At 43.8% G+C, this 15938-nt stretch overlaps 1 protein-coding gene across 1 annotated transcript in view; it reads left to right on the forward strand.

Annotated features, from left to right (window-relative positions):
- Positions 1–15938, forward strand: part of NUP210 (nucleoporin 210) — a 451814-nt gene that overhangs the window by 176987 nt on the left and 258889 nt on the right. The window contains exons 15-16 of the mRNA XM_085624815.1: positions 564–785; positions 8151–8324. Of these exons, the coding sequence (XP_085480941.1) occupies positions 564–785; positions 8151–8324 (396 nt within the window). The remainder of the gene's footprint in view (positions 1–563; positions 786–8150; positions 8325–15938) is intronic.

Genomic DNA, 15938 nt, shown 5'->3' on the forward strand with positions numbered 1-15938 from the left:
ATGAGGATAAACCATTGGCTGTTGCGTTATGTTGAGTGCATATTTAATGAGTGATGCATTTCATGCGCAGCTACCAGACTCTGGAGTCATAGACTACAAGAATATGACCGCTCCTATAATTTGCTGTGATGTCATACTTGTGTACAACCAAATTGACCTTTAATCCTGAAAGTGGGTGATATGCTACTGCGAGTAGCCCCTCCACCTACCTTCTGGTACTTATTTATGTGACTTACAAGTGCCTCACAACACCTTTGACCATATTGACTGCTTATCCATGAGAGTAAATTGGCGGAGTGCAGGAGTGGAGGGCTTGCAATGTAAGTGGAGAATGAATATTTGAAATTGCAGGTGAGAAACTATCAAGGGAAATGGTACGCCTTGGGGGAGTCAAGTGACTTGCACCTTGAACATTGCACTCGTTGTCTAGGATCCCATTGGGAACTCTGTATAAGCACAGAATCAGTGGACGATAACTCCATGGTTGCCCATGTACAATGTATCACAATTGATTTGCCACATCCAGCTTGTTTATGTTGATTGCAATTTTCATTCTCTTCTAGACTGTTGATCCTGCTTCGGTTGCTTTAGTAACACTAGGATCATCCAAGGACATGTTGTTTGAAGGGGGACCATTGCCATGGGTTCTTGAACCATCAAAGTTTTTCAGGAATATCTCTGCAGAGGATGCAGACAGCGTTGGCATCAACACCTTCACCCCTGCTGCATCCCGAAATCATTTGCAACATTGGATTAGAGTTACCTGCAGATCACTGGGAGAACAAGTACGTGCAGAAAACGATTTTCAGTAGGTGCAAAGTTTTATTGGAGGAATGTATGGGAGATTCACTTACAGGTGTTGTAGCACTTTCATCCAAGGAGAGCACGGATATATGCTGTGAGAGGGTTGCGAACGAGGATTCATTTTTTTTAAATAAATGTTTTTATTGGAATTTTCTTAATTTTAGTACAGGTACAGTGGAGATTTCCAAAAAGCAAGATCATGTTCAGTATCACATTGACAGTACTATGCAACGGCAGTAGTGTGTATGACAGTAACAAATAATCTTTCAACTCAATTCCCCTATCCCTCAGGTCCCTCGCGAAAGAGGATTCTTGTGTAATTTTGGTATTTTTCAAAACTCGATTTGGAGGATTATATTCCTTTTAGTCTGATTTTCTTTTTTAAGCTATTACCTTAAATATTGATTTGTAGGTTCTCTACTTGAAAACTGGTTTTAAAATGTAGTTTACAGTATTGAGCACTCTGATGAAGTACCATATAGTAGTCTATTTCTTGAAGAGTTTCTCCAATATAATTAAATAGATGGAACAGTTTTTATATGTCTAACTGGCATATTAGTTTTGGAAATGGAAAAACATTTGTTTGTGTCTTGTCAAACATGCAGCAGCATACCTAGTAGGCCCTTATTACCTGGATGCACTGTTCATCACAGACACACAGCTTACTACCATCTCATCCTATGTTTTTGAGATCACTCCCAATGATTACATGATTTGGCATCAAATGCACACACAAATTTAGTGGCGCCTCTCTGTTACCTTTGTATTTGCTTGATATATGTAGGGTATGCAGCCCTTTGTGTGTGGATAGGACACAGCCTTTTGAGGTATAAGTGTTAGGCTGTGCCCAGCTCCTACCTCCCATCTCCCAGGGTGGCCCATCAAGTCACACCTAAGCTCCCTTTGTGTATGGCTGTCTAAAGAGGAATACACAAAGCTCAGCAGTCACACAACCCAGACTAAACATAGACAGGCAGACGGGACCAAATGACTGAAGTAAGAAATGCAAGCTTTCTTAAAGTGGAATTTTTAGAATTGCAATTTAAAATATGACTTCACCATATGTTGTGATTTTAAATTGTAATTCCAGAGACACCAGACTTGGGGGCCTTCTCTCTTTCCAATTGGAAATTACACTTCTAAAATGTAATAAGGTAATCCCAATGTTATTCTAAGGTTGAGTTAAGCCTTACAACAGTGAAAGAAATAGTGGAAAGAAATCACTGACTATTAATGGAGCCAAAATCAAGAGTATGGTATTGAGATCTTCCCCGAATTTTAAGCTGAAACTAATGATAGGTAAACCCTATCGAGACTGTCAAGCAATAGGACTATTAGGGGACTCGGTTTGCCATGAAATTGCAATGGAAGAGTCATTCAGAAAGCAACTGCAGTCTTGAGACACATGGCCAAAGTGATCCTGAATTTCAGACATAAGGTAGGGGCTAGAAGTATTAGTATTATACTACAGATCCATAAACAAAGACAGCACCTCTCTATGGGGCTGAACTCTGGTGGTATGCAAACCTCTGCCCATTACAAGTAGTAGGGAACAACTTTTTGAGAGATCTGCTGTGTTTGGGGCTGGGCACCCCTTTGTTAGCACCTTATGCTGGGCTTAGTTTCACCACAATTGCAGAGATACCAGCCTGTAGACCAGCGTTGTATTTGGTCAGACAAGTGAAAAATCCAACAGCGACAGTATATCGAAGATCCTTGGTAGATGCAGCATCGGAAGGTGGTTCTGGTTGGAACGCTTGGTCACCCATGTAAAGAAAATATTGAGTGAGCTGCAGTTGGGGTTTCTATGGTCAGACCCAAATTGAATAAGGTAGGACACTGCAGATTTGATTAAAGATCGCTATCATGAGTCAGTGCTGGTGAAGCAGTTCAGTGCCCTGAAGCCCGGGTCCCTAGTGGGCAAGTATTTCAGTAGGGACCATGTCCCTCTCAGTATGGTATATTTGGATCTGATCTACCCTGAGTTCAGACGAGAGTTATATATAAAATTCAGGTTGGCTACATTGCAGATTAGGGGAAAATCTAACTAGATGCTTCAGGCTTGCCATTGGTTCAGCGAATTTGAAGGAAAGGACAACCTAAGACATTTTTTGCACTTTTGTTCAATATGTCTTCATATGTAGGCAGTGGCTTCTTCCCCTTTTTAAGCTCTATGGGGCTAATTGTGTGAAATCTGCATTGTCGCTTTGCTTCAGGACTAACAATGAGTTGGTCCTGAATTCTTCAGTATCATATTTATGGGCTGCTTGGTCATGTCTGAAAGATTTGCCCACAGTTTTAGGTATTCAGTCAATTGGATTACCTATATCGGAGTGGTATTCATTGCTGGGATCCCTCCTAAGTCCTTATGTACATGCATTTCTCTTTAATACATTGGTATCTCTGTTTTACTAACGGCATAGATCTGTTACCTGATAGATCCCCATTACATTTGTCTTGGCGATCTTTTTCATGCCTCCAACAGGATGTTATTTGTACCTAATGTTCTATAGGTATCTTTTTCCAGTGTTGATAGTTGCTGACCTATTGCTGGACTGAATTTTGTCTGATATCATGTACCATGTTTTTATGCTTTCTCACAATCGCACCTTAACAGGTTGCATTGTACGGATATATTAATTGATTGTTCTTGTGGTCTTATAGCTATTGTCTGGCAAAAACTATGAACCAGGCAAAAACTATGAAAGACCATTTTCCTTAGGGAATCCGCCCACTGAGACCTATAGGAAAAGAGACGGTTGTGACGTTTGCATGCAACAATGAAATGATACAGTGATTTCTATACACTGCTATAACTGATGAAAGGCCTCTATGCTACAAATGAAATTATTTACTGATTTGTTTTTTTTTCTTTTCTTTCCACTGTCGGATCCCCACTGTGTTGTCAAATTGTACTTTTAATTCACATTATGCATGTTTCGTTGAATGATTGGTATGATATGGAGTGAGTATGTTGTGGTTATGCATGAGTATGCTGGGGTATGGTAGCTATAATGAATTGACTTGTCTTAGACTTTAATTTTGTATATTTATGTCAACATTTTTTTTGAATTAGGCACATTATGTAATTTTGTGATTTGTGAATCCAATACGTTCATAAATGAATACTCACTTTTTGAAAATGAAAAAAAATAAATAATAAAAATTGCCATTTTTATATGATTTCACTATAGAAAGGAAAAGCTTCCTTCTTGTGGGTTACACATAAGCCATAAGCTATTCTTAAAAGAAATATAGGTCAGACAGAGGTCTTTCATAGATTTTGCCTGGTTCTCTCCCCCTCCTCGTGGACCTGAAATTAAACAAGGGGGAACCTTTTTTTGTCCTTATTGCTTATAGCTATTGTCTTCATAGGCATTAATCTCGAACATGGATGCTTGTTGATTGTCCACAAGAACGTACTTGATCTGATATTGATTGCTTTGTGTTTATCGTTGCTTGCACTGCACTTTAACAGGTTTTGTATTGCACTGAATTATTAATTGATTGTCCTTACTTTCCTCATAGCCATTGTTTCCAGTGGTATTATTCTTTAGTGAAGATGGTTGCTGATTTATTGTTTGTTTTTTATCAGATGTTATCTAATGTGTCCCCACGCTTCCTTGCATTTACACTTTAATTAACAATACATACAAAAACTAAAACTGAAAAACAACTTTGGGAGTTTTTCCCTATCAAGACATGTAAAACTTAAAAGTACATGTCCTGCCTTTTAAATACATTGCACCCTGCCCTGTGGGTTATACAGGGCCTACCTTAGGGGTGTCTTATATGTATAAAAAGGGAAGTGTTTAGGCCTGGCAAGAGGTGTATCTTGCCAGGTTGAAATGGCAGTGTAAACGGCACACACGGGCTCTGCAATGGTGTTGTGAAGGGCTTTGTAGATGTGGGTTAAGAGCTTAAAGTGTGCATTCTTGTGTGTCTGGATCCAGTGGAGTTTCTTAGGTAAGGTGTGATGTGGGTCTGGTGTGGGAGATTGAGGGCTAGTCTGGCTGCTGCATTCTGGATGCAGGGTTGTCTTTACTGGCTTACTTTGATATGTAATTGATGCCCCTAATGCCCAATGGATTGTTTTTTTTACCTGTTGTGTTTTGATGTACAAACAACAGTGGATACAAATTTGAACAGTCGCTGGGGATTAAAACACTTCAACTGCTGATTAGGTAGAATAATGATAACTCCAAAAATAATAAATGTGAGCCCCATTTATAGGGTTTCCAGCTCATCTATAGTAAATGCGTTTATATAAGAGACATAGATCAGATTGAAATTTGTCCATAGACGCAATTAAGGTCGAGCATGGTTCTGTCATTAATACATAGACCAATAACCTAGACGTCGTTTGAGATTGCTAAAAATATTCATTTTGGTGATGGTACAGATTTTGAACACATCTCCGCTAATGTTCAAAAGATAGGGCTGCCTGTCTTTTTCAATTCTAACAATCATTGGCAAAGCTGTTAGGTTGTTTTGTAGAACTTGTGAACACCCAATCCGCAAAACATATACACGTCAAACCTATTGGCTTTGACAGTGCTTATTTCAGCTATTTGAAACCTGATATCAGATGTAGAATAGTCCCTATTAATGTCCATTGGAGGTGGTAGGGCAAACCCAATCAAGAGAAAACGGAGAGATGAAAATGCTCCTGTTGGCATATCCAAGGTACGAATGCCAGTGTGGCTGGAGATTCCTGAGCAAAGAAACCAGTAGATAATGAAGGTTTAACCAAAGCCCCTTAAAGTAGGCATAGAATACAATTCTATTTAACATGAATAGTGCACCACCGTACACATCAAGCCAAAAATGGCCTTTAACTAAGACCACCAAGTCACATCATTTGCTAAAACCCATTTATTTAACAAAGGTCAGAAACATAAGAGGCAGCATGGTCCAGATAACATATTAACATATTAATAATATTGGCCCTAAGACATATGTACAAATCAGCGCCATGTGCTGCAAAAAATCCTCTTCTGAATGCGATGAAGTGGTAAAATATTGCTGAATTGTGATTTCTGAACCAGGAAAAAGAATATATTGATGAATATCATTCAAACTAAAAACCTTTAATAGCCAATAATTTGACATTCAAGGAAACCTTCAACATGATGCCCTCAATCAATAGCACCAAGTAAATAATCTAGATAAAGGCAGTATGATAAAGACCAGTTCCCATAAGAATTAGGAAGACTTTTGTACACGACACAGAGACAGCTGCATTTGAATGACTTACTAGTACATAATAGGCCATATGTGGATAGTCGTATACATCTGTAGGATTAGAATGTCAAAGGCAGTCTATTTCAAAGAACTTGCAATCACTGTAGGTGATCTTATAGTGAGGTCGTTGGCAGTGCTTGGCAGGGGCATGAGTTATGGTTTGGATAATGAAGAACTGGGGAATTTCAGTGGTTTCTGGTTTAGCATTGCCACCAACCCTTCCCGCTAGACTAGATACATATTGCTTTCAGCCATGCGCGGTGGGAACTGGGAGCATGGCCCAGACTACGCCTTGGACTTGCATCTGTCACAACCACACTAACTGAATCCTGCACCTATCTGACATTTCTTCAGGCCTCACTATGCATAGTCATTGTCCATACACAGTTGCACTAAAAAAAAATTACATAAAAAGCTCAACCAAAAAGCCATTAAAAAGGAGTTGGCTCACAGAATCTGTGTACCTACATGCGGCTACACAGATCCTGTGACAAAACAGGAGGCTTTTTTTCTGAGGGCAGTAATTTTACCTCGTTTCCCTTACCCCACATACTTTCTAATGGTAAGGAGATAGTCTCATTTACCAACCACAATGCCCTTTGCCCCCCACTTCTTATAAAAACATTATTTTGTCAGACATCAGCCTTTAGTGCTCGGGGTCCTATAATTGCTGCTGCAACTAAAGTTTTCATTTGCAGCTAGCCAGCCACATCACTCTGTTCCACGGAGCCTACCTCTGTCCACGAGCACACATTGGACCAAGGAAAAATGTTCCGTCTTCCAATCATATGCCTTTATTTTTCAACTGTTGATTGATAGGTTTGGCAAATTTAAAATGGAAGCCTAGTTGTCAAGATACCTACATATTTTGGTATGCCTTTTGACCTTTTTTTTCTCACAATGGCTGAACAATTTTTCAATGATTTTTTTCCCTGATTATGAAAATCTTTACTTGGACTACACAGGTATACCTCCTCCAAGATTGCCACAAATGTGTTAAAGGTTTTTTGTTGTACCTTTGACAGACGTTTCCCTATGGCAGATGACACGAATGTTGATCATTTTGCTTCCTCCTATAACATTTGAATCCCTAAAAAAATTCACAAAAAATTCTAAAGTTCTTAAATATATATTTTTTTAAACTAGGACTATTATCACCAACTTTATAATACATACGGACTGATTTATTGCACCCTTTTCATTTAATATACTCATTAACTATCTACCTGATCAACTTTAAAACGAAAACATATAAAGGTAAAGTTAATCCTTGATAGGTGATTATTTTCCCATCAAAGTAGAGTCTAAAGCAGTTGGTTTTATCATTTTATTGGATAATACACTTTGATTTGAAACTTACTATTTCAGTTTGGAAAGTGTGCAGCTGGTACACTGGCATGTGGAAATGCTGCTTTCATTTCTATTCAGCATTTACCAGCAATCTTCATAGTGGTGTCCTTCTGCTTGCTGTAGCCTGTCTCTGTACTAGAATCATAGAGAAAGAACAGCCATAGGGTGCAGACATGATTGGATGGGGTTATGAGTTGTTGGGCGCACCTGGAATGAAGAACACGTCTTGATATGTTCAAAAAATCCTGGTTTGTCATTAAAATAATCACAATAATGTGAAAGAAAAAATAATCCAGGTAATTGTATTTTTGATCATAGAGTGGGATGAAGAGCTGAGCTCTGAGATGCCTGGAAAAGTCATGCTGGGGCTTGCTTATTTTCTTTCTTTTCCTTGTGTTTTTCATCAGCAAAAAATATTAAATCATGTGAAATCTGCACTGTAGTAAATGTAGGTGCGTTGAGAGTTGATCATTTCTCTGTTTAAGTGCTTTTGCTAGGGTTGAAAACCAATGTCTGATTTCTAGTACTTAAGCACGATAATCAATTTGTCTCCTTCATTCTACATTTTATTTAGAGTATAATTCATGCATAATGCTTATTCAGTATTACCCATGTGCTCTTTCATTAGTTAAATCCTCCGTGTGTGATCTCTGTTGTAAACATGTGGGAGTCGGGTAATTATGCACTACAAAGAGTTCTGATTCACATAGCACAGCATGATCTGACTCATTTTCTGCTTTTGCTTTGTACAGGTAATAGCGCTAACAGTTGGGAACAAACCCTCTGTAACAAACCCTTTCCCGGCTATCGAGCCTGCAGTTGTGAAATTCATCTGTGCTCCCCCATCAAGGCTTGCATTGACTCCCATCTATGCAAATCCTCAGTTTGATGCCTCCTGCCCATTACTACAGCAAAACAAGCAGGTGGTAAGTAGAAAATGCACTTAGCGTGTTTTAAAAGCGTCACTTTCTGTTGAATCTACAGAGGTCCAAGCTGCAAATGTGATTTCAGTGAGAAAGGTTTCCAATAAAGAAAACCGGAGTAGTTATAAAAGAAAATACAATGATCAACCCTGTGAGTCTGCACTGGTCTGCTCATGCAATCGGTCATAGATGCAGAGCATGACAATTAGATTCAATTGATAAATGAGCATGTGTATGTTCAACACTCTTGTGTTTGTTCAGGTGTTAGTTAATTAAAACCATATATGTAAAATAAAACAGTACCGACTATGATTTACATAAAAGAACATTTCATATTAAACATACCAACATCTTATTCAAATCCTAATTACTTTAAAACCATGAATTAAAAAATATAACAATTGTTGCAAAAAGTCCAAGGTGTGAAAGTGTGAGTCTCGTAAAGTACTAGCCAATATAATCACTAAGTTCATCAATTAAAAGCCTTAATCTACAAGCACCAAGTGAGATCACTCGCATTACAATCTTTTGTGGTAGTTGGTGGCATTCAGTCGCTTCTGTGGCTGTTTTGTAGCTGACGCCAGTTGCTTTCTTTCCGCACCAGCCAGCGCATAGCCGTGAAGAGAGTTATCCTCTGCCACTTTTTGACAGGATTGGTTTGATGTTTTGTCGAATATTTTTTGGTGTATAGGTTTTTCCAACTCCAACATGTCAAAGAATACTTCTGGATTCAAACCGTGCTACCGCGCCATATCGGTGATTGACCCACACCTGATTTGTCTTTGTTTCCTGGAGTATGAACACGACTCTAAGTCATGCTCCAACTGTTCGAGGCATGTGGGCTGCTGAATTCATATCTGTGCATAGATCGCCGCCTAGTGTTGGGTCCGGATGATTGCACATTGTTGTCCTGGAAGAGTCTTCGAAGTATCACGAGATAGGTGGCTCCTCCCCTGGACTACAGTGCGCATGGGCATCCCCTCCATCCTTAGATTGTTTTTTTCCGCCATTGGGTTCGGATGTCCTAATCTTAGCTCTTAGAGTATTTAGGCCTTCATTCGTCGGTATTGTTTTCGTTCGGCGCCGAGTAGTTTCATCGAAGTTAGCCATTTGCCCTTCGACGTCCGAGGCCCGATCAAGATCGACGATGGAATCAAAAACATCGAATAGCCCCTTCAAGCGTTGCCCTCTTTGCAACGCTAAGTATGCTCGCTTCGACGTGCACCCGGTGTGCAACAAGTGCCTCTCTCCAAACCACGATGAAGCCATCTGCATGGCGTGCTCCAGGTTTCGTTAGAAGAAGACCCTTCGCATTCGTCGAGCAGCTCGGCTCGAGGCGCAGAAAGCGGCGCCGCACCTGGACAACATCTTCGGGACCAAAGATGAGGAGGTCGTGGACCTTGAAGTTCAGGGTGAGATGTCGGATCCGGCGTCGGAGCGTGATTCCGACAATGATGCCGAAGACAAACATATACTAGATGAAGAGGAGGATGAAGTCGTCGTACAGGTAGGAGGCGACGAGGAGGCCCTTGGGGCCGAGGAGGATGGCTCAGAACATGAGCTAGGCCCTCAGGTCGCAACACGGCCGACGGAGGCACTCGATAAGGCTCAGGTCGCGGGATCGCCACAAGGCCTTACCCAAGACCATTCCTCTCGTTCTTCCGCCCCGCATAAACGCCCGGCGTCGAACTATCCTAAAGAGCCATCGGTATCCAAAGCGCCATCACTCGATCAACGAGAATCGAAACTGAAGGCAACGGCACCGAAATCGAAACCGAAAGTAAAAGATTCTCTCCACGGCGACAAGGCCTCGAAGCCCTCGGAGCTGAAGACACACAAGACGGCTGTCGACGCCAAGAGAGGTCATGCGGACGTCGAGCCAAGGGTGGCGCCAAAACTCAAAGCCAAGGTCGCCGACCCCAAAGCATCGGCGCCGAAGAGCGTCAACACCGATATGGAGGGCGGCCATCGAGAGCCAACCCATTCCACTATTCCGGTCCAGAAGACGTCATCTGGTACGGGGCTTTATGCCACAACGAAGGCGTCAAAGGACCGTGTCCAATCCATAACGCCATCGCCCTTTGTCAAGCAGAAGGTGTCGGAGTCGTTATTACGCATCCACGACAAGGCTTCCACAACTGGTGCGAAGACAGCCCCGCAGCCGAAAACGGTCAGCGCGGTTCACATCGCGTCGACGCATATCAAGTTCGGCCTCCCACCAGCGGTGCGACCTAAAATGTTCGACGCAAAGAAGGGTCTCGACCCGCAAGACGCTCTCGACCCGAAGAAAACTGTCGATTTACCACCAGGAATACAGATGGGACAGAGACCTGTTGCAGTGCCTCACGACGATGAGTTTCAACAGCAGTTTATCGACGCCACCACTGGTAGACTTTCCATATACAAACGGAAAATTGTAACAGAGACACCAATGGAGCCGTACAGGATTCCATTAAAAAAGAAGAGAACCACATCACCAGTTCTGGTGGAACATATTCAATTTGGCACCCCAGAAACTCAGCCATTCTCGCCCACACACTCTGATACGGATGCTGGAGATGATGGTGATGCTGAGGGCACTTATCCTGTGGATACTGACCCTGAGGACCAAAACCAACCTTGGATGGACAATACGGATGCAGGGGACACACATACTGCTCCGGACACACAGGCATATGTGGCAAAGACATCTCCTACAGAGGACACTGCTGCCGTCAATGCCTTAATTGAAAGAGCTGCCAACAATCATGACGTACAGCTCCACACTGATCCTATTGAGGACGACTTTCTGATGGATACCTTCTCTACTTCAGAAAGATCTGTGAAAACTCTGCCCATGCTGAAGGGGGTCCTAAAACAGGCTAATGACATTTTTAAGGAGACCACTAGGGCAAGAGTCCTTAACCCTACAATTGAAAAAATATATAGGCCAGCTCCAGTGGACCCTGCCTACATAAAAGGACAGTTGCCTTTAGACTCATTGGTGGTTTCCAATGCTCGGAAGAGAGCCAACTCACAGACAACGGGTGATGCTCCTCCCCCCGACAAGGAGTCTAAGGTCTTGGAAACATCAGGATAGAGGGTTGCTGCACAGGCAGCTAACATCTGGAGAATTGCCAACACTCAGGCACTTCTCGCTAGATACGACAGGGCGCATTATGATACCCTAGAGACACTGCTGCAGCACCTCCCAGATCAGTATAAAGAAGGAGCGGAGACACTTATTAGAGAAGGGAAGCTCATTAGTAACGCTTGCATTAAATGCGCTCTTGACGCAGCTGACACTGCAGCTAGGGCTATCAACACCAGTGTCATGTTAAGAAGGCATGCTTGGTTGAGAATCTCGGGATTCAAACCAGCGATACAAACTATACTCAACCAACCGGTCAACCCTAACTCCCTCTATGGCCCCGAGGTTGACACCACCCTAGAGAAACTCAAGAAAGATACAGAGACTGCAAAGTCTATGGGGGCTCTGCAATCCCAGCAGTTTCGGAGTGGGTCCTTTCGTCGCTCTAGCAACAGAGGACCATCTAAAACACAGAACAGTCGCAGTACAATAAAGGAGGTACACAGCCCACCTATAACAAGAATAGTTGAGGTGGATACCGTGGAAACAACGTCAAGGGCAGAGGCCGAGGAAACAACAGCTCCAGGTCCTCCGCCACCAACAAACAGTGACGCCTTGTCACTGCCCCCCGACCACGTAACACCTGTCGGGGGGAGACTACAGAGGTTCCTGCCAGTCTGACAGGTGGGTGAGAGAAATTGTCCAGTACGGTTATTGTCTGGAGTTCACATCCACTCCACCCAACATACCACCAAGACACCGTGATATGTCCGCAGAGCACTTGCACTTATTCCAACAGGAGGTTCTCAGTATGCTCCAAAAAGGAGCCATAGAACTCGTGCCCGCAAAGGAACGAGGTTCAGGGGTGTACTCACTGTATTTTCTGATCCCCAAAAAGGATGGATCTCTCAGACCCATACTAGATCTAAGACCTCTAAACCGTTACATTCTGTCAGAGCATTTTCACATGCTTACTCTGCAACAAGTGCTACCGTTGCTCAGTCAGGGAGACTTTCTCGCAACATTAGACCTCAAAGATGCGTATTTCCATATACCCATACACCCCTCACACAGAAAGTATCTCAGGTTCACTGTTCTCAATCAGCATTACCAGTTCAAAGTCCTCCCTTTCGGGGTAACGACGGCACACAGAGTGTTCACCAAGTGCCTGGCTACAGTGGCGGCACACTTAAGGAGACCGCACATACATGTCTATCCTTATCTGGACGACTGTCTTATCCAGGGAAAGTCGGCCCAGCATTGTGCCAGCCACATGTCCCATACCATTCAACTTCTTCACAGCCTGGGCTTCTCACTGAATTATCCAAAGTCCCACCTTCAACCCAACCACGTACAGCAGTACCTAGGCGCAACCATAGACACTCTGGCAGCCACGGCACAACCAAATTCAGTGAGAATCAACAGCATTCAGTTGCTCATGAAGAAATTCAGACCTCAACACTCACTCCCAACAAGAGTGTTTATGCAGTTGATAGGCATGATGGTCTCCTGCATCTTCATAGTCCCACACGCAAGATTACATATGCGCCCGCTTCAGGAGTGCTTGGCACGTCAGTGGAATCAGGCCCACGGACAGTTAAAAGACCTAGTGTTGGTGAGCGGTCGGGCATACAACTCTCTGCATTGGTGGAATCCACAAAACCTTTGCAAGGGCCGACTGTTCCAGGAGCCTGTTCCACAAATCATACTGACAGCGGACGTGTCTCTCCAGGGATGGGGAGCTCACGTACTCAATTACACAGTGCAGGGACTATGGTCGACACAGCAAAGGAGGATGCACATCAACCTTTCGGAACTAATGGCGATCTTCCTTGCAATGAAAGCTTTCAAGATACACTTGTGCAACAAGGTCGTGTTGATCCGAACGGACAACATGACCGCCATTTACTACATACAGAAGCAGGAAGGAACACACTCGCCACAGTTGTCTCATCTGGCTCAGAGCATGTGGAAGTGGGCCATTCAGAGGAACATGTTCCTCATGGCGGAACACCTCCCGGGCAAGGACAACCAGATGGCGGATCTGCTCAGCAGACCCAGCCACCAAATGCACGAGTGGGAGCTACATCCATCAGTACTCCAACCGTACTTCCGACAGTGGGGTCATCCAGAGATAGACCTATTCGCCACAAAAGAAAACGCAAAATGCCAAAACTTTGCCGCCAGGTTTCCACATCCACAGTCACAAGGCAATGCAATATGGATGAACTGGTCCGGCAAATTTGCATACGCTTTTCTCCCAGCACCATTAATACCGCTGGTGGCACGCAAGCTCAAGCAACACTCGATGACACTCATCCTGGTTGCTCCAACGTGGGCACGCCAGCCATGGTACACCACTTTTCTGGAACTCTCCGTGGTGCCGCATCAACGGCTACGGCTCACACCCACTCTTTTAACGCAGAGCCGTGGCGAGATTCAGCACCCAGATCCGCAACAGCTGAACCTGGCTATCTGGCTCCTGAGATCCTAGAATTTGGCTACCTAAACTTGCCTCCAGACTGTATGAATATCATCAAGGAGGCTAGGAGACCCACTACCAGAGCATGCTATGCGGCCAAGTGGAAGAGATTTGTCATGTATTATAAAAATAATGACATAAATCCACTGGATGCGTCAACCCAGAACATTATCTGTTATTTATTACACTTATACAGATGCAATCTAGCATACAATTCCATCCGTATACATTTAACCGCATTGGCAGCTTACCTTCAGAACAGGCAGCACCTCTCACTCTTCAAAGTGCCTGCCATCAAAGCTTTCCTGGAGGGCCTCAAACGTGTCATTCCCCCTAGACACCCCCCGTCACCAGTCTGGAACCTAAATGTGGTCCTCACCAGACTGATGGGACCACCTTTTGAACCTCTGCACTCCTGTGAGATTCAATTTCTAACCTGGAAAGTAGCTTTCCTCGTTGCCATTACTTCCCTAAGACGAGTTAGTGAACTTCAGGCACTCACCATTCAGGAGCCATTTATACAGGTTCATGCAAACAGGGTCGTGCTACGCACCAACCCTACATGCATACCCAAGGTGATATCGCAGTTCCATATGAACCAATCTATAGAACTACCAGTGTTTTATCCTAATCCCGAGAATGTAGCGGGGAGAATGCTCCACACCCTTGATATCAAAAGAGCTCTCATGTACTATATTGATAGAACACAAACTTTCAGGAAGACAAAACAACTGTTTGTTGCCTTTTCCCCACAGCACAAGGGCAACCCCATTTCCAAAGCAGGGATAGCTAGGTGGATCGTTAAATGTATACAGATTTGCTATGACAAAGCTAAGCGCACACTAACGATTCCTCCGAGAGCCCACTCCACTCGAAAGTTGGGGGCCTCCATGGCTTTCCTGGGAAATATTCCCTTAGAGGAGATATGTAGAGCAGCCACATGGTCCACTATACATACCTTTACCAAACACTACTGTGTAGATGTACACTCAAGACAGCAGGCTGCTGTAGGCCAGGCTGTTCTCAAAACTCTTTTTCAGACTGCTGCAGCTGGCACGGGCAGCCACCGCTAAAAGGAGGGACTGCTATATAATCTATGCACAGATATGAATTCAGCAGCCCACATGCCTCGAACTGATTATGCTACTTACCAGTATGCATCTGTTCTTGGCATGTAGGGCTGCTGACATTCATATCGCCCACCCTCCTCCCCGGCGCCTGTAGCAGCTGTAGCATTCAGTAATTTCTGGTTAGCATGGTCATCATTCACTGTATTACACTCCATCTCTGCCACAATGGCGAAAAACAATCTAAGGATGGAGGGGATGCCCATGCGCACTGTAGTCCAGGGGAGGAGCCACCTATCTCGTGATACTTCGAAGACTCTTCCAGGACAACAATGTGCAATCATCCGGACCCAACACTAGGCGTCGATCTATGCACAGATATGAATGTCAGCAGCCCTACATGCCAAGAACAGATGCATACTGGTAAGTAGCATAATCAACCTCGCCATAGCTCCAAAAGCTTTGAGGGAGCGGTGCCTAAAGATGCTTGCGGTCCGGAACTTGGCACCGCAACGTTCGCACCGGAGGTCTCGTTCTCTTTTTTTTTTTTTTTTTTTTTTTTTTTTTTTGAAACCGTTTATTGCAGTTTATAGAAGTTACAGGTATGGGCCTACAACCACACGGCCGGCCGCTAGAGCATCAAAAGCATACTACATACATACAGCAAAAAATTTTCTCAGCGGTGCACAGTAGGAAGACAGGAGTGATCAATGGTGCAGGCCTCACAGCTCCATGCCCACAGTACGGTTCCATTTTCTTAATACAAAACAACATAAACAAACCACAACCGCAAGGCAACCCTCGATCCAAAGTGACAACACGTGCTCCATAAGTGGGGGATCCAAACCAGCAGCAAAATTCTGAAGAGGGGGACGGGAGTAGATCAGGGACTGGGGGACCGCGCGCCCGCGGCCAAGGGAGGGGCGCCATCTAGGGAGACGGAGCCGGCGAGGCCGCTGGTAGCAGCGGCGGCTCACAAATACCCCCGCGGTAGGCGT

This window comes from Triturus cristatus, chromosome 9 (genome assembly GCF_964204655.1).
Source record: "Triturus cristatus chromosome 9, aTriCri1.1, whole genome shotgun sequence".
NCBI lineage: Eukaryota > Metazoa > Chordata > Amphibia > Caudata > Salamandridae > Triturus > Triturus cristatus.